The 22,970-nt window shown below is 52.8% G+C and overlaps 2 protein-coding genes across 2 annotated transcripts in view; one reads left to right on the top strand and one right to left on the bottom strand.

Moving 5' to 3' along the window:
* Nucleotides 1–19,530, top strand: part of Kiaa1522 (KIAA1522 ortholog) — a 28,904-nt gene extending 9,374 nt beyond the window's left edge. The window contains exons 2-7 of the mRNA XM_028759665.1: nt 13,056–13,226; nt 13,308–13,363; nt 13,620–13,740; nt 14,522–14,635; nt 14,722–17,229; nt 17,544–19,530. Coding sequence (XP_028615498.1) covers nt 13,629–13,740; nt 14,522–14,635; nt 14,722–17,229; nt 17,544–17,566 — 2,757 coding nt within the window. The 5' untranslated portion in view covers nt 13,056–13,226; nt 13,308–13,363; nt 13,620–13,628 and the 3' untranslated portion in view covers nt 17,567–19,530. The remainder of the gene's footprint in view (nt 1–13,055; nt 13,227–13,307; nt 13,364–13,619; nt 13,741–14,521; nt 14,636–14,721; nt 17,230–17,543) is intronic.
* A 346-nt stretch (nt 19,531–19,876) lies between these two features.
* Nucleotides 19,877–22,970, bottom strand: part of Yars (tyrosyl-tRNA synthetase) — a 28,919-nt gene continuing 25,825 nt past the window's right edge. Inside the window, exons 12-13 of the mRNA XM_028759666.1 lie at nt 22,478–22,619; nt 19,877–20,696 (exon numbers count right to left, since the gene is read on the bottom strand). Coding sequence (XP_028615499.1) covers nt 20,586–20,696; nt 22,478–22,619 — 253 coding nt within the window. The 3' untranslated portion in view covers nt 19,877–20,585. The remainder of the gene's footprint in view (nt 20,697–22,477; nt 22,620–22,970) is intronic.

Raw genomic sequence — 22,970 nt, 5'->3', positions numbered from 1 at the left:
AGGCCCCCAGCGGCCCCCGGACCCGCAGCTTCTGGCGCTTCGGGCGATCGGCGAAGCGGCCCGCAGGTAGGGGTGGGGGCGGGGCAGGCGGGGAGGAGGGTCCCTGCAGTCACCGCCGGTGCTGCGCTGTCCCCTCCGGGGGCCGGTGGGCGTAAGAGTGGAGGGGGCCGGGAATCCGCTCAGATCCCACCCCTCACATGCGCACGGACACACACGTACCCACTCATACCCGCGGGCGGGCACGGGTACATTTTCACATCTTGCACACAACATCCAATCTCATGTACGTCGGTGCAGAGACCAAAACCGCATACACAGTCACACCCACACACTGGCACCCGGACACTGATCCTGAGGCACAGGTACATATACCTGTGCATACGGTTTACATGGCCACATGAGCTACACCCACGCTAAGGTTGACACACAGGCACATATATGAGTCATGTAGGTACAGTTGTCCAGTGTCTTAGGCACCCAGCTGTACACACAGGATCATAGACAGATTCTAAGGCGCTGTGTACAACACACATGGACGTGCATACACAACACACACACTTGTTCTCTAAACCTTTACCCCCAACAGTCTGAAAGTTTTCAGGAGGGAGGGAAAACCAAGGTAGGAGGAAGGAGCAGGAAAACAGGGCTGAAGGCTGGGGACCTCTCCCGTGCGCCAGCGGGAGTCCAACTGGTTCCCTAAACCTACCCCCACCGCGCCACTGCACCCTCTCTCGGTCTCCCCAGACCCCCGCAGTTTTCGAGGTCGCCGCCCCATCTTTCCCCATTCAATGCAGCCATCGGGCTGGAACGCTGTTGCAGCCCTTCCCGGCGTGCTGCGGGATCCCTCCGCGGGTCACATTCCAGTCTCCAAGGGTGGGGGCTAGGGAATGAGGAAGGCCTCCAATCCCAAGGCTGAGATGGCATTCCTGGTCTTCCCTTGTCAGTGCGACAGTTCTGGATATCCCAGAGAGTCCCAAGGGGTTCTGGAGGGAGTGCCTGGTTTTCTCACCTTGTAAATGCAGAGACTGGGGAGGGGCAAGATGGACTTTAAAACTGCATCCTTCCAAAACAAGGGGGTTTCAACCCAGGCAGGTATTCTAAGTATAGTACCTGCAGGTCTGGGGTAAGGAGAGAATCCAGGAGGAAGTGGGACGATGCGGGGAGGCCCTTGTGGGAAGATCCACCTCTGTTCTCCGGATGGCCCACATTTTTAGAGAACAGCATGGAGCCTGATGATCTCATTCTTCTATCAGCTCCCCACAGAAGGGTGATGAAGCCTGGATAGAGAGAAGAGGGGTCTGTTCTCAGTGTGGCACTGCCAGAGGCACTGGTGACCTTGGTCAGGTGTTTTTGGTTTCCTGGACCCCCATGGCTCCTACACTGGGCCTGTCTGAAAAGAGGGAACCTCAGCATAGTTAACCTGGGACCCTTAGAGCTCTGGCTAGCCATTTGGAGGATGACAAGATTGGGGTCTAGAGAGGAGGGCCTTGTTCAAGGTCGTTTGCACTGGATGCTTTTGAGTTGTGATGGTGATCAGACTGTAGGAGGGGTTAATCTTGTTCAGGTGGACTCTTGACTATTTCTCAGAAGGTGGGTGTCGATGTGAAATTCCAGTAGCCTCCATGCTGTCAACTGCGAAGTCCTGGCAGTGGTTCTCCCTCCCTCGCTCTCAAAGCCCAGCAGGGCTGGGCTAGGGCAGGGCTGTTCATTTGCTCTCTGATGGCTAATTTCATGTGTTTGTTTCCTGAGAACCAAGTGTGGGTACAAACTTAGGAAGGAAAGGGTGAGAAGGCAGCATTTGGAGCTGAGCATGACAGTTAGCCTGAAGGCTGCTGGAGAGGATGAGCCGGAGGTCCTAGCCTCTTACCTAACTCCCAGACGCTGCTGGGATTAGAGGCATGAGCCCCCAGGCCTGGCCCTGACATCGGGCTTCACTCCTTCACTCTGGGGCTCTCAGTGACTCTTCTGACCAGTGCTGCAACTCCAGGGCCACTCAGGCTCCAAGGTGTTGCTAAGAGGCCATGAGCATTGTCAAGGCAACACAGGGCCAGGGCTGGGAACTGTCCCAGGCTGTACATCAAAAGCTGTTGTCCTGGGGTCAGTTTTAGAAAACCCAGGCAATGTTCTTAACTCAGTCTCTGGAGGAGCCACAGGATTAGCCTTGGAGTGTTGACAGGCTAGAGGGCACAGCTGAGGCTTTTTTGCAACTGTGAGATATGGCGTGGCATAGGATCAGGACAGGACATGTCGGTCAGGGAGAAGTAGTTTGTTTACTTATTTATTCGAGACAGGGTCTCATTATGGTTTTGACTGTCCTGGAACTCGCTCTGTAGATCAGGCTGGCCTTGAACTCACAGAGATCCACCTGCCTCTGCCTCCCAAGCATTGAGATTAAAGGTGTGTGGGCCACTAGATTCCCATGAAGTTTCAGTCCCTTTATCCTGGAGATTCAAGGTCTCTCTTAGTCTCTTGGGCCTAGGTGTAGGCCTGGAGTTTGAATGCTTGCTTACTTTATTAGTCTGTGGGATGAGGAAGTACAAGGCGGCCAGAGAGGGCTGAAGTATCCAGGTCACTGGGAGCCAGTGAAGGTGTTTGAGAAAAGGGAGGAGCCCACAAAACGGGTGTGTTAGGAAGATGGCTCTAGGGCCTAGGCAGGTGCAGGTAGGGCAGGTTAGGGTAGGGGGTGGGGTTGGTGAGAGTGGAAGCTCAGAGCCTATTGCAGTAATCCAGGGGAGAGGTGATGAGGTGACGGCTCCGGCAGGGTGGGGGCTGTGGGAGCGGAGGGAGGAAGCAGCAGAATTGACAAAGACCTGGGATTATTGGATATTGGGAGCAGTGGCTATTTAGGCCTGCTTGGATGTGGGCTGGTATCAGTAGTTAGTATGGAGAGAATCAGGCCCAGTGCACATTCCCTTGACTAACTCACTTCTCTTGCAGCAGGTGACAAGAGCTAAGCCGCTGTCTCCATTTTACACATGGGTAAGGGAGAGATGAGCAAAGGGAGTTCACTTGCTCAGGGCTACAGAGAAGATAGCTAAATTGTGACGTTTGCCCAAGTCCATGCCCCTAACCAGCTCACGGGTGGATGGGCTTCACTTGCTCAGGGCTACAGAGAAGATAGCTAAATTGTGACGTTTGCCCAAGTCCATGCCCCTAACCAGCTCACGGGTGGATGGGCTTCACAGCGTAACTCTGTGGTCCACAGGTCTGGGATAGGCAGCGGGGACCCTATGGTGAGCACAAGCTAGGGGAGAGGGGCAGGGGTTAGGTATCGAGGCCCTCAGGGCTTAGAGCATGAACAGGTAGAAAGGGAAGCACAGATCTAAGAAGGATGGTGTCCTATCTTCATCACATGCCCTGAAAGGGGTCTGAGTGAAGAAGGCAAAGTGCCCCCTGGGCTAAAAAGACATTGCATCCTGCTGGGATCGATGTTTTGGTGTCAGGCTCAACACACCCTCTGGGACCAGCAGGCCCCATAGTCCTGGGCAGACTGGAGAATGAACACTGCAAACAGAGTCCAGGAGAGCCATCCACTATCTCTTCCGTTCCCTCACACTGTCCTGTCAGGCAGGCAGCAGGCCTGTTGGAGTTCCATTTCCCTCTTGTAGGTGGGGAAACCGAGAGAAGGGAATCAGACTGAGGGGTCAGACTGCCTGGGATTCCTTCCTCATGCCCTCTCCTTATTTGTTTGTTTGTTTATTATTATATTATTATTATTTGATTTTTCGAGACAGGGTTTCTCTGTGTAGCCCTGGCTGTCCTGGAACTCACTCTGTAGACCAGGCTGGCCTCTAACTCAGAAATCCACCTGCCTCTGCCTCCCAAGTGCTGGGATTAAAGGCGTGCGCCACCACTGTCTGGCTTCTCTCCTTGTTTCTTAAGCTGGAGGGCCCAGGGTCTTCCAAGTTCCAAGACTGAAAGGAGGCCTGAGGCTTCCCACTCCTCTGTTCCCCCCCCCTTCTTTTGGGGGAGACTTGTGACCAACTATGTGATATCTGAACTTGCCTGTGGAAGTGCTGGGCTATGTAGATAAAGGGCTTATCCAGCTGTCGTAGATCTGAGGTGTCTGTGATAAGCTGAGTCTTCTTTTTCTTCTTCTTTTTTTTTTACTTTATTTTTTTATCTGTACTGGTGTTTTGCCTACATGTATGTACATGTGAAGATGTTGAATTCCCTGGAGCTGTCATGTGGGTGCTGGGGAATGAACCTGGGTCCTCTGGAAGAGTGGGCCATGTTCCTAACAATTGTGTCATCTCCCCAGCTCCTGAACCATCTTTCTGTCCCATGAATGATCCTGAACAGGAGTGTGTGTAAGAGAGAGAGAGAGAGAGAGAGAGAGAGAGAGAGAGATGGAGAGAGACGGAGAGAGACGAAGAGATATGATACATGGAACAAGACAGATACATGGACCACTGGCCCCCTTCTAGGGGCAGAGTTATACATGCAAAGGGCTTCTTAGGGATTATCTCTCCCACACTACATCTGGAGAAACTGAGGCCTACAGAGCGTGATTAAGTGGTGGTTGAGGGCCAGCCAGAGTGCAGCCAGGATTGGACTCGGCCTGTTCCTGGGTCCGGACTGCCAGATAGGGTGAGGTCACTGAAGAGGGATACAGAGCTGCTGTTAAGTGTGCTTTATCAGACTTTTATCTTAATGGTCATTAACTCCACTTGAGATTGGAGGAGAGCTCCGGAAGTGGGCAGGGGCACTGAGCAGCTGGTTGCATGCGAAGAACCTGGTTTTGCAGCTAGTCAGAGCTGGCTCAAAGCGCAACTTTCCTCTATCTTTATTAGCCACATGGCCTTGAGAAAGTCACTGACCCTTGAGCTGTGTGCCTCAGTGAGCCTGGGATCTCCTCAGCTGCTCAGCAGGAATACTAGTTGCTGCTGTATTGTGAGTGGAAGACCCTTCCTGTACTGTCCATGCCCTGGACAGGCCAGGGCCAGCTTTGATCCAATACTGTGTGTGTTTATGCTGGCTTATGTAGCTTTTTCTTTTTTCTTTGTCTTTTAGGACAGGGTTTCACACAGTACAGGCTGGCCTCAAATCCTTCAGGAATTACAGACATAGGTCACTGTGCCCAGTGCTGGGGTACTGGGGATCAAACCCAGGGCTTTCTGTAAGCACTCTACCAACTGAGCTACATCTCCAGCCCAGTCAATTTACTATTTCTTTTTCTTTCTTTCTTTTTTTTTTTTTAAGATTTATTTTATGTATGTGAGTACACTGTCACTCTGTTCAGACCCACCAGAAAAGGGCATCAGATCCCATTCCAGATGGTTGTGAGCCACCATGAGGTTGCTGGGAATTGAACTCAGGACCTCTGGAAGAGGCATCTCTCCAGCCCCTGTTGTTTTTTTTTTTTTTTTTTCTTTCTTTATGGACAGTATTGTGTGTCAGACCTAGAGCCTCTCACCCATGTTGGGCCAGGTGCTCTGAGCAGTGAGCCATATCCTCAACATAGCTAGCACGCTCGCTCTCTCTCTCTCTCTCTCTCTCTCTCTCTCTCTCTCTCTCAAATTATTAACTTACTTTTATGTTTAGGGGTGTTTGGACTGCGTGTAGGTCTGTTCACCATTATGTGTAGTGTGCCCCCAGAAGATCCTCTGGGACTGGGGTTGACAGATGGTTGTGAGTCTCCATGTGGGTGCTGGGAATTGATCCCCAGTTCTCTGGAGGAGCAGTCATGTTCTTAGCCATGGAGCCGTCTCTCTAGCAAGACATGACCAAACATGTAGAAGTCCTCCTGCCTCTGTCTCAAGTGTTGAGATTATAGATGTCAGTCGGGCAGTGGTGGCGCACACCTTTAATCCCAGCATTTGGGAGGCAGAGGCAGGCGGATGAGTGAGTTCCAGGACAGCCAGGGCTACACAGAGAAACTCTGTCTCGAAGAACCAAAAAAAAAAAAAAAAAAATAAGAGATTATAGATGTCATCACTACACCAGCTCGTTGTGACTTTGCTCGGTGTCCTCAGGCCCGCTGAGGAGAGGCAGACATTAGTCCTACTCTACAGAAGAGCAGACAGAGGCCGTAAGAGAGGCCTGGTTTATTTGTCCAAAGCCTGGAATTCAGTTCTTCTGATTCTTAGCCCTTTCCCCCACTGATTCATGCTGGCTGCTTCTCTGGCATCCATAAAATGGGGCTAATCATCCTTCTCGAAGGAACAAAGGAAAGGGCTTGAAAAACTCACAGTTCCCTGGCCGAAAGGGGTTACTATGTCATTGTTGGGGCAAATGCTGACCTGGAAACTCCTTAGGGCACTTGCTATATTATTGTACCGATTCCTCTGTGCGTTACTGCCTGTCCCCCTTGGGCAGGCACCCTGTGGGATGGGATCCTCCCCCTGCTCCAGGCACTCCCTGCCTGCCCCCCCAATATTTACATTAGAACCTGCCTGGCCCGTCAGCTCTGCCCTTGCTGAGGTGGGGCTGGACAGTGGGAAAAGGGAAGTAGATTTCTCATCTTTAGAGGTGGGGTGCACCTTTTTTTTTTTTTGGTCAGGGAGGGGCTGAGGCTCTGGCTACCCTTTACCCATTAACAGAGTTGGGACAGCCGTGACATTTTATGTGAGATCCAGATTTAAATGGAGGTCCGATACTTCCTGGTTGGGTGACCTTCAGCAAGTGAAGTCTCTTTCCCCGGAGTCTCCTCGTGTCTCTTTGCATAAAAGCAGACTTCACCTTGCCCGTGGGCAGTGGAAGAGAAAGTGTGGACACCGAGGTCTAGTTAGTTATTTTCTCTCTGTTGTCTTGCTTTTACAGACAGAGCAGTTACTGACGCTTGGTTCTGCCTCTAGACTGTAGAAGCCTTCCTCTTCCCCCTAAGCTTGTGTATCTGTACAGGGAGGGTTGAGACCAAGAGTCTCTAAACACCTTGCATCCCAGCTGGAGAGCCGGCCAAGAGCAGAAGAGACAGGAGCAGAGGGTTGGCCAGAGGGTGCCAGCTCCTGAGCAAGGCCACCTGGCCAGCTGTGCCCTCCCCCCTCATTCTTCTCCCCTGAGTCAGGCCTGTTCACTTGTGGGTGTGCCACCCCCCACCCCTTGCTCTGGAATGGGGCAGGTTGAGGCCTCACCCCATAGGAGATGTTGCCAAGAGAGTATGCACGCATGCGCCCAAGTGAATGTGACTCTGGAGGGAGACAGGCTCATGTCCGTATCCCCAGGCTCAGGAAAGCCCCTGGGTAGTAGGTACACACACCTGCCTTCCTATACTCGCAGCCACTTGGCAGGCCCTGTGTGGGCCTGTCAGTAGGTGAGGTGGCTGTAGACTGGGGTGGCCTGTGTGTGCTTTGTTAGTGTAGTCCTGGATGTATCTGTCCGGCGGAGGAGGTGGCTCGGTGGCACATGCCTCTTCCCCTGGCCGTGGGCTGTGTCTGAGTTCAAGATCTGCCTGTTTGCTTCCTGGTGTACCATGCTTGGTGGGCCATGTCAAGGAGCAAGATGTCTTCTTGGTTAGATCCAGAGGCTTCCCCCCTCAGGCAGGAGCAGGAGGGCTTGGATGCAGAAGCCCCTCCCTCAGGCAGGTGGGGGTGGGGTGAGGCCTTCACCTCCAGGTCTTTGCCCAGGCAGCACCTCTGGACTAAGACAAGCCCTGAACTGGGGACTCTTTAAGTGTGGCCTTGGGAAGTTCCTCCCTCTTCTCTGGTTATCATCTGGTTCAGGGGTGTTCCTCCCTATTCCATACTCAGGCTGCAGAACCCCTCCCTAATTAAGCCACTGGTCTATAGCCCTATTCCTGGGGGAGCTCAGCAGGTTCTGGGTAGGGGGAGAGCTTTTGGGGGAACCAGGTGTTGTCAGGCAAGAGTCTTGGCTGTGGCTGGGGATTTCTTCGCAGGCATGACCTTGAATGCCAGTAGTGGGTCCAGGACCTCTGGGCTAAGTTCACCCTACCCCCAGCAGGAGCCCAGCCCTTTCCTTCCCTGTGTAGGGGAAGCCAAGGGTGACTGCCCTGCACTGTGAAAGGCTTAGGAAGCAGCTGAGGGCTTGGGAAGTCTCATAGCTCCCAAGCCGCCTGGGTCCTTGAGTTCCTAGGAGAGTTCTTGTCTCCCAGGACTGTGTAGCATCCACTGGGCAGAAGCAGCCTTTGCCCTCCACCAATACCTGTTAATGTAGTCGTCACCACAACCTGTCAGATAGGAGAGGATGAAGGGTCCTGCCTAGAGGCAGAGGACAGGGGCAGCTATGCTTAAAGGCCTCCAGTTTATTGAGATGACTGAGTCTGTCCCATCCCCCACCGCCAAGCCGGGAGGTGAGGTTTATAGCTGACACAGTCAATAGAATGTGACTGTTGGGTTCAGATTGTTCTCAGTGAAAAGGCTCCTGTCTCCAAGTGGAGGCCAGAGTGTGTGGCTTCAGACCGGTTACCCCCACCTTCTCATTTCCTCATCTGTAAAATGGGATGAAAGTGCCTACCCTGGGCAGGGGGTGGAGCTCACTACTCTGGGCAGGTCGGTAGAGTGCTCCCTGGCCTAGTGGGCGGGAATCTCTGGATCTGCTCTCCAGCAGCACATAAATTGGGTGTTGCAGTACAAGTCTGTAATCCCAGGGTTTGGGAGGTGCAGGCAGGAGAAGGAGAAATTCAAGGTCAGGTCAGAGTCAGGTCAGTTAGTGGGCAGAGTGCTGCAGTCACAGCTACCTGTGCTGGGTCCCTGAATCCACACGGTGGAAGGAGAGCAGTGCTCCGCATGTGTACAGTGGTGTGTGCGCCCACCCACCCATACACACACGCAAAATAGTGTAGTAATTAAAAAATAAGTTCAAGGTCATCCTTGGCCAGCCAGCATGTTTGAGGTCAGTCTGGGCTACAAAGACCCTGTCTAAAAAAAAAAAAAAAAAAAAAAGGCAGGGTGGTGGTGCACACCTTTAATCTCAGCACTCAGGAGGCAGAGCCAGATGAATCTCTGAGTTTGAGGCTAGCCTAGTCTACAGAGGGAGTTCCAGGATAGCCAGGGCTATCAGAGAGATCCTATCTTGAAAAAAACAAAACTTAAAAGAAAAAAAGGAAAAAAAATGAGTGTGATGGCACTTATCTGTAATCCTAGCGCTCGAGAGGCTGATGCAAGAGGATTGCCACAAGTTTGATGCCAGGTTCAGCCTTGGAAAGGCCTACTTTATTTGTTTAAAAAGAAAATAATCAGAAGTGCCTGCCTCTGGTGCTTATCCTGCCCCACAGATGTTTGTTTGGTTTTTCAAGACAGGGTTTCTCTGTGCAGTCCAGGCTGTCCTGGAACTCACTCTGCAGACCAGGTTGGCTTTCAACTCACAGACGTCCGCCTGCCTGACTAAATGTTTGTTTTCTAGAGTAAGGTTCTAGTTAGTGCTTGAGCAGTCTCTTGAGAGGCCAGAGCTAAATGGAGAAGGAGGTGCAAAGGGGTCTTGCAACTGTAGAGCCACTGAATTCTTGGTTCTTCAGGGAGGGGTGAAGCCGTGGAGGGGTGCAGCATCACACATTGGGCTGCAGCTCAACACAATTCACAGACCCTTTATTCTCAGCTACTGTGGACTTCCCAGAAGAGCTCATTGTAAATGTCCCTGGTCCTTGCCCAGCTGAAACCGTCATTGATTTTCCAGGGTAAGGTCCAGGGGTCACCTGACTTGGAGCCTGCTCTCCTGATTTCTTCTGCCAGCCCTTCTCCCAGCTCACTGTTTGCTAGCTGTGCTGGCTCCCGTGGTAGTGAACTCACAACTCTACCTTAAGCCCTTTGCATTAGGCAGTGCCTGTCTGGCTAGAGCCTGGTGATTCAGGAACTGGAGTTACAGAGGGTTGTGAGTCACCATGTGGGTGCTGGGAATGGAACCTGTGTCCTCTGCAAGAACAGTCAGTGCTCTTATGCACAGCCAGCTTAGTCACCTCCCCAGAGTCTTTTGTTGTGGCTGTTTTCGTGTTTTTTGCTTTTTTTTTTTTTTTTTTTTTTGATGGTTTCATTTTGTAGACCAGTTAGTCTAGATCTTGTTACCATGTGTCTGTCATATGCTCAGGAGCCAGGTATGCCTCACCACTTCTTCATTTCATTTTTGTATATGCATATGTATATGTATCTGCCCCTCACATGCTGGTACCTGAGGAGGCTAGAAGAGAGTTTTGGGTCCTGGAGGGAATCACAAGATGGTTATGAGCTACCCAATGTGAGTTCTAGAAGCCAACTCCCAAGGAGTAGGAAGTACTTTTAATCACAGAGCCATCTTTCCAGCACCGCCTACTTCTCCCTCCTGAGACAGGTTCTTGCTGTGAAGCCCAGACTAGCCTGGAAGTCACTTTGTAGCCTGAGCTGGCCTTGAATTTACCACTACTGAGATTACAGGTGTGTGCCACCAAGCCATGCCAGGTGTTGACCTTGCTTTTATTTGAGGTCAGAGGTCATGGCTTGTGTGATGTATTTGAAGGTGCATCTGAACCTGACTCCTCCCCTCTCTCCTTCCCTTCTTGTCTTCTCCGCCCCCTCTCTTCCCCTCCCCTCCCGGGACTTTTTGAATTCCACCTATGAGTTGTTTCTGGGCTAATTCTTTACTCCAGTGCGAGGTGAGCATGTATTCAGGATGGCTTCTGGGAAGAATTCTGGGCTGAAAGAGCAGGTCTGTGTTGAATCCCCCTGCCTCTGCTGTTCTCAGCCTTTCTGCTGTCACATTGCCGAGGTGGGAGGAAAGTTCTTTAGAAAGTGTGGGGCTGAAGTCTGTGAGTGGACTGACTGTTGCCATCAGCCACTTTCCAGCCATCCCACTGACTGGCCTCAGTTACATGTTCTGAGGCCAGCTCTGTCCCTGTCACCCTCACAGGTAGCCCTGGGTTCCTGCCTGGTTTTTCCGTGGGTTGAACTCTTTCCTTGGGAAATTACCTTAATTAGCCATGATGGCTGGGTCTTGGGCATGGGCATCATGCCCAGTCTGGTCTGGTGGCTCTTCCACCTACCATCTGGCAGCTGGGACCCTTCCGTTAGCTCTGGCACCCAAATGTTTGGACAAGAACTTGGGAGCAGAGTTAGTGAACCACAGCTGACATTGTGTCTTCTCTTTGGTACCTCCAGTCACACTCAGTAGCAAAGCACCCAGTCTCTGGGCCTCAGTTTCCCTGTATCCTGCTTGGGGGTGGGGTTAGTGGATGGGCGGGATCTGTGGCAAAGGTGGGAGGAGAACCTGGAGCAGCCCTCCCCCTCCTGCCCGAACTGTGCCGAGCAGCTGGCTGTGAGCTTGCTTTGCATCCCTGCGTCCTGAGTCCCCTTGGGGCTGCGCTGTATCGAAGGTGTTGTCTGGTGCTCTGGGGAGGTTAAGGTGGAGACCATCTGCTGCAGACATGGTAGTGTACCTGGGTCGACATCTCCCAGCGCTTCTGGAGGTCTTTAAGAAGGGTGAGTGGGTGTGGCTGTGGGGGTAGCCAAGGGTGACAGGTCCCTTTGCTGGACCCTTAGGTTGGTGGGGATCAAGGCTTGGAAGAGTGATGAGGTGGGGGTTCTGATTACCCGACTGCTGCCGTCTGAGTCCGCCCGCAGCCATGCTTTTGTCCATCCGCTTTGTCGCTGCCTTTGTCAGAGTGTTGCTTGTGATCCCAGAGGCTGGACCCAGGTCTCTCTGACCTTGGAGTCAGCTGTCCTAGGGTCAGATTGCCTTCCTACTGGGATACCCACTCATTACTGGGTATAGCTCAGTTTAGAGAGAGGACAGCCCTCTCAGGAGTCATCTCCTCAGTGGGAGGGTCGACAGACAAGTGCACCCTGGGAAGCACATTTGTAGAGGGCAGTTTTGAAGGTAGAGACCGGCTGCACTCCTTTGCCTAGGAGCTTGGCTTTCAGATTAGATTCTGACTGTAGGAGCTATGGCTTCTTGTGCTCTGGGAGGGCAGGGCTCCCTTCTGGGAATGCAGAGTTTAGTCCTGGCTGTCTGAGCCATTTGCTGTGACTGTAGGAAAACATTTTCCACTCAAGGCTGTTTCTCCACTTGTAAAATCGTGGTACAGAGGGGAACACCCAAGACCTCCTGGGACACCTCTTAGCTCCACCTTGGTGGGATTCCTGTGGCTTCTTGGGGCAGGTCCTCTGGTGCTGAAGAATACTGAAGAAAGAGATGGCAGGTGTCCGAGTTGGAGACCCAGTTCCTGGGGTGGGGCCTTTTAAAGGGCTTGTTTTGTTACTGCTCCTCTTCAGGGTACTGCCAAGGTCACATGACCTTCCCAGCGCTTTTGCTTATGTTGTGGGTTTCATTTAAAGAGGGGCCGGGACTGCAAAGTGCTGACACAGCCCCATCCTCAGGATTAGATGACTAGCCCCTCTGTGGGCAGAGCCTGTAACAAGATCCTCTGTAATGGAGCCCTGGCTCCTCTGTACCTGGGGCCAGGCCAGGGCCTTCAGGAGAGGCCATACCTGGCCTGTTCCCCCAAGAGAGGCTAAGTTCCCAGTGGGAGTTGTGGGGCCTAATTCCTCTTCTCCCCTCCCCTGTGTATCCTTCTAGAGGGCAGCCATATGAGTAAGTAGGTGTCCCTGGCGTATTCCTCCCTTAGGGTTTTCTGGGAATCTGATTGTGACTGACAGGTCTGTGGTTTTCCATGGCATCTTCTTGGACTTGGGCCAGGGGGCTATTTGAAGAAGGTGGTTTGGTTTCCTTTAAAGTGAAGCGTCAGGTCTTGAGACAAGAAACATATTTGCTGTGGGCTCTGCATGTATTTGGGGTGCCTGTGTGGAACCCCTAGTGACTCGTGGGTGCAGTTTTATGTCTACTTTGGGTGTATGCAGAATGGTGTCAGGTGGATCCGTGGAAGCTGGAGGAGCCACGTTTGCTGGTTTATACTTGGGTATTGTTTGTGTGTCTACACTGCCAAAGCCCGTAAATGTTGCGTGGATGTAAAGGGCCTGTGTGTTGACCTTGTGCAGGCCCATTACGAGATGTGATTACTCAGGTATATGTACCCTCCGGTGTAGTCAGTGTGTGTACATGGGATAAGTGTGTATCTAGGCGGTATTGCAGGGGTAGACATCAAAGGAGTGTGCTCTGCATGCCTGTGTTGCTGTGCTTGTGAGTCTCCAGTGCCCACATGCCTTTGGGCCTCACTTCCTTCTCTGTCCCATCAGGCTCTGCCAAATCGGAGAATGACAACCGTCAGGGCACAGGGCCCAGCCAGGGGCCAGGATCTGTAGGAGATGAACACCAGGACAACGTTTTCTTCCCCAGCGGGAGACCGCCTCATCTGGAAGAGCTGCACACACAGGCCCAGGAGGGGCTCCGCTCCCTACAGCACCAAGGTAAGTCCTGTCCTGTTTGAGTGCTAGTCCCAGCTCCTGGGTCAGGGGCCTAGGCCAACAGACCCTTCTGGTGTCTTCCAGAAAGACAGAAACTAAACAAGGGTGGCTGGGACCATGGAGACACCCAGAGCATCCAGGTGAGCCCTGTGCCCAGCTCTGCCCTGCTCTGCCCTGCTCTGCCCTGCTCTTCTCTTCTGGCTTAGCCTCTGGCATGCATGGCTTTGGGCTTTTTCTTGGAGTAGTTTCTTCTGTATGTTGAAGAGGTAGATTAAATGACTTCTGACAACTAGTCCAGGCTTGCTCCATCTGGTACCTGCTCAGTGCTAACTGATGCTGGGAGAATCCAGTGGGAGCCTTGGACAGCCCATTGAAGTTACTCTGATCCCCCAACAGTCGTCGAGGATGGGGCCGGATGAAGACACCATCTCCTTCTGCAGTCAGAAGTCATACATGACAGAGAGCTCCACAGCGGAGGATGCTCTCTCTGTCCGCTCGGAGATGATCCAGCGCAGAGGTGTGTTGTCATCTGCTGGGATTCCTAGGCAGGGGGGAGAGGTGACTTGCACCATCACATTGCTTTATATCCCAGGCTTTGTGATTCAGTGAATTTACCAGACAGTACCCTTTATCCTTTTGGAAGTTCATGGTGGACACTGACCCCAAAGCAAGCTCGTGAAGGGTCTGGGAACTCTGGTTTATGGTACCTTAGCTGCTGCATGACCAGAAATGTAAACCCTTCACTTCTAGAGCGTCTGACTTTGAGAGATTGACTTTTCAGCTTAGCTGAGTTGCTATCATGCTTGCTCTTGCATGCAGGAAAGCCTGGGTCCATGCAACGGTGTGGTAGGACACACCTGTAATCCTAGCGCTTCGGAAATGGAGGTAGGGGGATGAGAAATTCAAGGTCTTCCTCAGCTACATAGTGAGTTAGAGGCTGACCTGGATTGTATGATATATCCCTATCTCAAAACAAAACAAAAGCCAAAGGATTGGCTAGGGACTGCCTCAGAGGCCTACAGAAGGCATGTGTAACCCCTTGCTCCAGGAAAATCAGGATATTAAGAACATTTACCTCACTGGAATGAGTATCAGCCATTTGGCATGATGATATGATTTGTTCTCTACGTAATAAGAACCGTTTGCTAAATGGAAAGGTCATTGTTGAATCGGTGAGGGGATTTTCAGAAGTCTTAAAGAAAGCACACTTCCTATACTTTATTAGTACTGAGCCGTGTCTGCAGAGTGCTCAGAGGCCTTCTGCTCTAATGGGTTCTCCCCCTGGACTGGCTCCTTAGGCTCCACCTTCAGACCCCATGACTCATTCCCCAAATCTGGAAAGTCAGGACGGCGGCGGAGGGAGCGGAGGAGCACGGTGCTGGGGCTGCCTCAGCATGTACAGAAGGAGCTTGGTGAGCCATTGTCAGTGGGCAGTGGGGGTGGACAACGGGGAGCCTGGCCAGCCCCTTTGCTGACCCCATCTCCTTGTCTATTTCAGGCCTGCGGAACAACCGTGAGGCACCAGGCACCCCACAGCCTCCTGGTTCACGGGATGCTGTCCGCATTCCCACAGTGGATGGGCGCCCAGCGGGCCTGGCCTTGGGGACAGGGGTTCGGGTGTCCCTGCAGGCTCTGGAGGCAGAAACAGAGGCTGGTACTGATGCAGAGGCTATCATCCAACGCCACATCGATCGTGTTTACCATGATGACACGCTTGTTGGCCGATCCACAGGAGCCCGGCCACCACCACTGATGAGGCCTATGTCCCTCGCAGTGCCTGGACTGACAGGGGGAGCAGGATCTCCAGAGCCACTGAGCCCAGCCATGTCTATCTCACCTCAGGCCACCTACTTGTCGAAGCTGATCCCGCATGCCGTGTTGCCACCCACGGTGGATGTGGTGGCCCTGGGCCGCAGCAGTCTGCGCACTCTGAGCCGATGTAGCCTGCTCTCTGCTAGCCCAGCTTCGGTTCGCTCACTGGGCCGCTTCTCCTCAGCTTCAAGTCCACAGCCCCGCAGCCGCAACGCTTCCTCGTCCAGTGACAACTGGAGTCACTCTCAGTCCTCCGAGACCATTGTGTCTGATGGGTCCACTCTCTCCTCTAAGGGGGGTTCTGACGGCCAGCCAGAGGGCTCTGTAGCTAGCAATAATGTGGTACCCCCTCCTCCAGGGGGTAGTGGGAGAGGCTCCCCCAGCGGGGGTAGCACAGCTGAGGTCTCAGACACGGCCAGCATCCGAAGCAGTGGGCAGTTATCTGGCAGGAGTGTGTCCCTGCGTAAGATGAAACGGCCTCCCCCGCCTCCCCGCCGGACCTACTCCCTCCATCAGCGCAGCTCAGCAGTGCCTGATGGGCCCTTAGGGTTGCCACCTAAACCAGAGCGAAAGCAGCAGCCACAGCTGCCTCGCCCGCCCACCACAGGTGGGTCTTCAGGGGTGGGGGCAGTATCTTGTCCACCCAGCTCAGTGGGCACCTGGGGCTCTGGCTTGTCCCCAGGTGACTCCAGGCGTCCCCCACGTTCCCCAGAACGGACACTTTCACCTTCAAGTGGATACTCGAGCCAAAGTGGTACCCCAACTCTGCCTCCCAAGGGTCTGGCAGTTGCCCCTGCTTCCCCAGGCAAGGTTCAGCCCCCCAAACCAGATCGAGTGACATCCCTTCGATCTCCTGGGGCCTCTGTATCCTCGTCCCTCACATCTCTGTGTTCATCTTCTTCAGACCCTACTCCTTTAGACCGCTCTGGCCCACAGACGTCCACTCCCTTGAGTGACAGGTTTGTCATACCTCCTCATCCTAAGGTGCCTGCTCCTTTCTCTCCACCGCCTTCCAAGTCTAAGAGTTCTAACCAAGCTGCCCCTGCTGTGGCTGCCCCTGTCGTGGCCGCCCCTGCTGTGGCTCCTGGGCCAGTTTCTACCATTGACACCAGTCCTGCGTCCCCTTCCATGCCTCAGACAACCTTGACTCCAGCCCAGGAGTCTCCTATTGCCTTCAAAGACCAGTCACCCCCACCATCCCCACCCCCATCTTACCATCCACCTCCACCACCTACTAAGAAGCCAGAGGTGCTTGAGGAGGTCCCACCTCCTCCAGAAACTGCTGAGGAGATCCTTCCAGATCCGAGCTGGCCACCGCCACCACCACCTGCACCTGAGGAACAGGACCTGTCGATGGCTGACTTTCCCCCACCTGAGGAGGTCTTCTTTACAGGCCCAGAGCTCGGTCCTCTGGAGCCCTGCAGCTCCGAGGCTGCCATCCCTTCAGCTGCTAGCTTGTCCCAAACCCCTCCAGCAGCTCCAGCAGCTCCACCTCCAGCTAGTTCTGTGTCAGAACCTCTGGCCAAGCTCCCTCAGAAGGACTCGGGCAAGAACAGTGGGGCTCCCAGGGAGGATGCTGGCACACCCCTGGTCACGCCCTCACTCCTGCAGATGGTCCAGCTTCGCTCTGTGGGTGCTTCCACAGGGGTTCCAAATCCTCCGGGTTTATCAGCCCCTCAGAAGCCTCTGCGAAGAGCCCTGTCTGGGCGGGCCAGCCCAGTGCCTGCTCCTTCCTCTGGGCTCCATGCTGCCGTCCGACTCAAGGCCTCCAGCTTGGCTGCCAGTGAGAGCCCTGTAAGTGCTCTGTCCACTGAGGCAGAGCCACGGTCTCCACAGTCTCCTGCCTCCAAGGCCAGCTTTATCTTCTCCAAGGGCACCAGAAAACTGCAGCTTGAGAGGCCTGTGTCCCCTGAGGCCCAGGCTGACCTCCAGCGGAATCTGGTGGCAGAACTTCGGAGTATTTCAGGGCAGAGGACACCCCAGGCCCAGAAGAAGCCTTCCAAGGCTCCCCCACCTGTGGCCCGCAAACCCTCTGTGGGAGTCCCTCCCTCCCCCAGTTTTCCCAGGGCAGAGTCTCTTACTGCTCCATCCACCAATGGGCTCCCTCACGCTGAGGACAGGACTAAGGGGGAGCTGGCAGAGAATGGAGGTGTGCAGCTGGCTGCTACAGAGAAGATGAGCCCCCCTGGTTCAGGTACTGTAGGCACTGGTGCAAAATCAGTTCTCTGAGGGCCCACCACAGGTGGGCATGTTCTTGGATCTATAAAATGGTTCTGGTTTTGAGCTATCTGGTAGATTGTCTTCAAAATACTGGCAGGAATGTGAGCCGGGAGGGAAAGATGGGACACACACTCTGGCACCCGCTCCGAGTGTATTCCACTTTATCACACTGTCTCCTGTCTTAATTAGGTTTAAAATGGGGTGTAGATACCCATGTTACATGAGGTGTGTTTTGGGGTTTTTGTCAGAACCAAGCTGGGAGGCTTGCTGAATGTCTTCTCCTCACAGATCCACAGAAGAAACTGGTCTGACCGTCATCACTCAACTGGCACTGCTGACCCATCCCAGGGATACAGTCTCTCAGGGACCCGAGCAGCTCCGAGGAAGAGAGGATCTGGCAGACACAACCTAAGACAGGATGCCTGCAGCCTTAATCTTCACAGCCTTCCTTCCGTGTTTATGCAAGCCTGGTGTTGCCCATCCTCCAAGTTACCCCTCCTCATGCCTTTCTCCTGAAAGGATTCACCTCCAGCAGCCCTTCAGCCTTGGCCTTAGCCTCCTCTTGAAGAAGGTAGCTGGTGGCAGTGGGTGACTGTGCCCCACCCCCCACCCCGGCCCCAAGGCCACAGCGGTGGGAGGGAGCAGAATCCGTGTTTATTTTGTTTCATGTCTGGAATCATGTTTATTGTAGTCCAGAATCAAAGCACTTTGCAAAATGGCTGCATGTCCATCCTCCAGGGCTCATGAAACTGAATTCCAAGAGCCTGTTTACAGGAGGGGCAGCATCAGTCCTTGGTAGCCAGCCCCCAGCTGGGACCAGTCTGTCCACTCTGCCATCCAGTCCACTCCTTTCCTTAGTTCTTGGAAATGGGCAAGTCTTTCGTCCTCACAGGCTTCCCAGGCTGCTGGCAGGAGTGGGGCTTGGAATTCCAAAGCACAAAAGGTACAGTCGAGGCTAGCCTTCCTGTGCCTCAACTTACCACCAACCACTCTCCTGCCTTCCAGTCCTGTCAGGTGCTCCTTCTAGGGGACTTATGGGTGAAGAGAGAAAAGCCAGAGGAGGCCTGTGGGCACTGTGCACTAAAACCAAAAACCAGACTAGAGTAGGGAGCCATCTGGGATCTTGGCATGCTGGGCACCTGTCCTGTGACACTTGATTGTGTTTGGGTGGATGGGCACAGCTTCAGAGCCAGGAGCTCATGGGATGTGTCCATTTCAGCTTGGCAGGAAATACTGCCAAGGTGTGGGGAATCTGGCAGGGACTTACTGGGCAGTGGGCCCGGGCCTATTCCTCAGATACTTTCTCTGACCTGTCTCCACTCTTTGGTGCATGTCCTTTCTGTAGCTACCTTTCTGCCAGGTGGAGGGAGCTGAGGCTTTGTGGCCAGGATGGGAAGCCAAGGGCTTCTGTTACCCCAGGTTCTTCTCTAGAAGAGGGGATAAGGAGTGATCTTCTGAGCAGGCAGGTGGCTATCCTCCCCAGATAGCAGCCTCCGCTATACTAATTTCTCTTCCTGGAATCTCATGACTTGTTTTCAGCTTGTACCACCTCGAGGTAAGCTGGAGTTTCTTCTATAGGCTCCAACGGCTGTGCCTCCTTCAGGGCCACCCCTTGAGTCTTTTCAATAGGCAAGAGATCTTGCCATTAGCTTCTCCACTAGCAAGGGAGCAACACACTACCCCATTACTGACTTTGCTGTCAAGAACTGGGAAGATGGGGTAGAGTCCAGGCTCCCTAAGCCCTCTTGTTAGGGCTGCTTGTTCGTTGCCGTCTTTCCCTTGTCCAGCGTATGATGGGTAGCTGCTGCTGGGTCTACATTACTGGGAGGGAAGACAATCAAAGTAAGCACTGTTCTGCCCCAGGATCTAGGACTGGTCAGGACCCCATGAAACCAGGCCCTGGCAGTAGTCTGGGAGCTGTGGAGTGGGAGGGCAGCTGCCTTGTCTCCCCCTCCAGGGTTCGGGAGCTCTGGCCCTGGCTTGGGATCTCTGTTTCCCCACTGGGTGGGCCAGAGTACAAAGGAGGAAGGAGAGCCTAAGAGGGACAATCTCTTGGTCCTCTGGGGTAAATGAGCTTGACCTTGTGCAAATGGAGAGACCAAAAGCCTCTGATTTTTAATTTGCATAAACATGTTAGAAGATATATATATATATTTCCTTACTTTTGAGTCTTTGATATGTCTATATAAACAATCCTTCTCTTCTGAAGCTTGAGTGAGACACATGACAAAGTTGTGTTTCATTAAAAGGTATTAATTAAATGACTGAAACTTGACTGTGATTGGTGTTTTCCAGACGTCGGCAGCAGGTGACACCTGGTAATACGTGGTAACAGGGTTTGAGGAATGCACACCTCATGCTAGCCCAGGCTAATGAAGCACAAAAGGACCTGGCTGTGGTAGACAGGCCAGTGCTCTGGCCATACAAGAGATGGTGTCCTGCCTGCTGCAAGCACTGACCCAAGAGGGGACCTTAGTATTGACCAAGGGGACACTCAGGATGTCCCTGCCTGTCTCATCCCATTGTATGGCTAAAGTTCCCAGGTTAGGTGAGTATAGCAGCTGCCCCGCACTCACGCTGTACCTTTAGGTGGTGTAGTTCACGAGAATCTGTCCAGAAAGCCCTGTTCAGACACTTTATTTGAATTTGACAGTGGCGGTTAGTGATTTGACTGAGATGCTTTATGGAGTATTTCACATTCTGAAGAAAGCTCCACACTGTGTCAGTCCATTCCCATCCTGCTGCTAACACAGCTGGTTTGTTTAGGGAGTGCCCAACCTAGCCAGATCAAGGGGACCCTAAGAGAGCTGGGGCAAATCTTGCCTCTGGTGCCAAGCCTCAGGGTAGGCAAGCCTGGAGAACACTGCCAGCCCTGGGAAGCTTGGGAGACCTCTAGGCTCTGTTTTCCCTTCTTTCCAAATCCCACAATTTCCTGCTGGGGAGAAGCTGTAATTAGCCCAGACCAGGCACTCGCTCTCAGCTCAAGGTACAGCTGCAGGGAAAACCCCATGGAAACTTGGGAACCAGTGTTTTTCCAATTACAAGGACTGTGGAATAAACTTTTTCTGTGGGTTCTATTGAAACCAGATTTCTCAAGTCAGCTGCCAAGAGAAGAGAGAGGGTAGAGCCAGTCTGCTGCTGGGCAGCGTAGCTTAGCCTAGGCACTGCTTCCTTTCAGGCAGGCTCAGTGATCCCACACGGTAGAAGTCCTTTCCAAGTCCTGCATCTAGTCAGCAGTTCAGACCTGGTGCTTCAGTGTCCTGATGGGAGCGGGTGAAAGATGCAACAAGTTGAGCCGGCAGACAGGACGGTGGGAGGACGCCGAGCTGGCTAGCTGATGTTACCCCCTTTTAGTGATTTACAGGAGACAAATCCCAGCTTGGTCATGAAGTTGGTTTGCTTCCACTGTGCAATGCAGTCCTCAGAAATCTTAAAGTCAGCCTGAAAATCAAGTCACAATGGCAGGACTCAACATTCTTATATTAGCATAAGCTGCCCCAACTTTTCCGTTTTGATTTTGAAACCGTCTCCCTGAGTAGCCCTGGCTGTCCTGGAACTCACTATGTAGACCAGGCTGGTCTCAAACTCAGAGTGCTGCCTGCCCATGCTCCTGAGTGCTGGAGTTAAAGGTGTATACCATCACACCTAGGTGAGGCCAACTTCTCAGCACAGCTCCCAAAGGCTTCTGTGTTCCTACCTTCTGCTAAGCACATTTACATCCATGAGTAAGGACAAAGGCCTCTTAGACTGCCGATGTCCACTGCAGCACCGCTGTGTGCACTGGGATGCCATGGATCAAACCTGGAGTTCTGTTTGATGCCTATGCTGAGTGCTCTGCTACTAAGTGTGCTGTACAGCACAATGAGTACAATGAGTACAGCACACCATGAACATGATCCCTGCCGCTATTTAGTAAGAGACATCTTCAGGCATAAGAAGCAGATGAACATGAATGTTCCTCTAGTCAGCAAAAGACCAGAAGAAAACAGTTGAGGATTACTGACACAGGGTCACTGTGTAGCTCTGGCTGGCCTGGACCTCCTTATATAAGCCAGACTGGCATGAACCTGGGGCAGCCCTCCTCTCTCTGTCTCTTAAGTACTGGAATTACTATGTAGGCACCAACACACCCAGCAGGACTCTGGCTAGTCTCCTCATTTTTGGCCCTGTATTTAAGACAGTTTCTATGGTGTCTGTCCCATGGAGAGCTAATGTGCCACACAGATGTAGTCTAGACATGGAGGACAGGGCATGCATGACACATTCTGGTCTTGATATTGAGAAGAATCAATGAGTTTGTGAGTCCAGGACCATGGGGGCAGCTGTGTGTGCATTGGTGAGTGCTTGAAGTTCAAGGTGGGGAAGGGGTCTGCTTCCTTTTCTTCATTTACGTGCTGTGGGATGGAGGGTCAAAGCCTGAACCCCTTGCCACACCTGCCCTTGGCTCCATGATTTCTGGTGACCCTGTCTGAGCAGGCATCTTGACAAGTACGATGTGGATATAACCTCCTATCTGCTGAGCTCTCAGACTAGATCAAATGGACAAGGAAGTATGTCAAGTCCCTCCCTCAGTCATGTCAGTCCTTCGTGTGTACAGTCATGTCAGTCCTCCTCAGCATATGTAGGGTCCTGAGACTAAGCTCACATTCAGATCTAAATGAGGACAGAGGGCTCAGATGCAGGAAGTCTTCACTGAGAAAGAGACAGCTGCTGATTCAATAACAGCACACTGGGGCAGCCTGGGCAAGGGGTGGGGTCAGCACACTGGGGCAGCCTGGGCAATGGAAGACTGCAGTGGGTTGATATGCTGCATGTGTCCTATAGCTAAAATTGGTTTCTCAAGGTGTGGGTCGCCTGTGAGAAGATGCTCACGTGTACTCTCTCCAGAGCTGCCATGTGAGCCTTCCCCCCAGTTTAACTGGTCAGTAACGGCTAGAGCCTGTGATTGGGCAGCGGAGGGAGTCAAGTGGAACTGGAGGTTTGAGAGGGGGTTGCAGGGAGAGGGATGAGGAGGACAGAGAAGAGGAAGCCACAATGGACCAGAACCTTGTGGCCAGGAGAAACAGCAAGTTACAATGGACTTTACAGCTGGGGAATAAGTTGGAATAACCCTAGATCTGCCCAATCTAGGCATCCTGTGGCTTATAACTAACATCTGGATTGCGTGTCTTTTATATGGCCTTATTAGAACATTATTTCCAACAAGGGCAATAGTGTTTTACCTGCAGCTTCTCAAAGACTTTCTTCTTGGGCTTGAGCTCCTCATCTGGTTGGCCCTTCTCGTAGCCCTGTACAAATACCCGCTCACCAGGAGCAGAGCCGACAGGAGGATCCAGGGGTTCAACCTGGCGGCTGGCCCCTTCTCTGGAAAGACACAGAAGAAAAGGCACGATTATGGATTTCCCAAAAGCTCTGGATGTTAAAGTGTGTGAGCTGGGACCTAAAGGGATAGGACATCCTCAGCACTGTAGCCCAGACGGTCCCCATCACCCTTCTACATCTCTGAACATATAACCAGGACTATATTAAATTCCTTTTCCTGGGAAGTTACAACTGAGTCTCCAGCAAGGACTCTGTCCAGTTACAGCATGCCCGCATCCTGGCTCCTCCTCTTCCTACGACACCTTCAGTTATGTTTGCCTGTTTGGAGAGAGTCTCATGTAGCCAAGGCTATACCAAACTTGTTATGTAGCTGAACTGATTCTCAGGTTGCTT

This window comes from Grammomys surdaster, unplaced genomic scaffold (genome assembly GCF_004785775.1).
Source record: "Grammomys surdaster isolate TR1022 unplaced genomic scaffold, NIH_TR_1.0 126313, whole genome shotgun sequence".
In the NCBI taxonomy this organism is placed as follows: Eukaryota; Metazoa; Chordata; class Mammalia; order Rodentia; family Muridae; genus Grammomys; species Grammomys surdaster.
The sequence above is the reverse complement of the archived record's forward strand: the minus strand, read 5'-3'. Positions and strand labels throughout refer to the sequence as shown.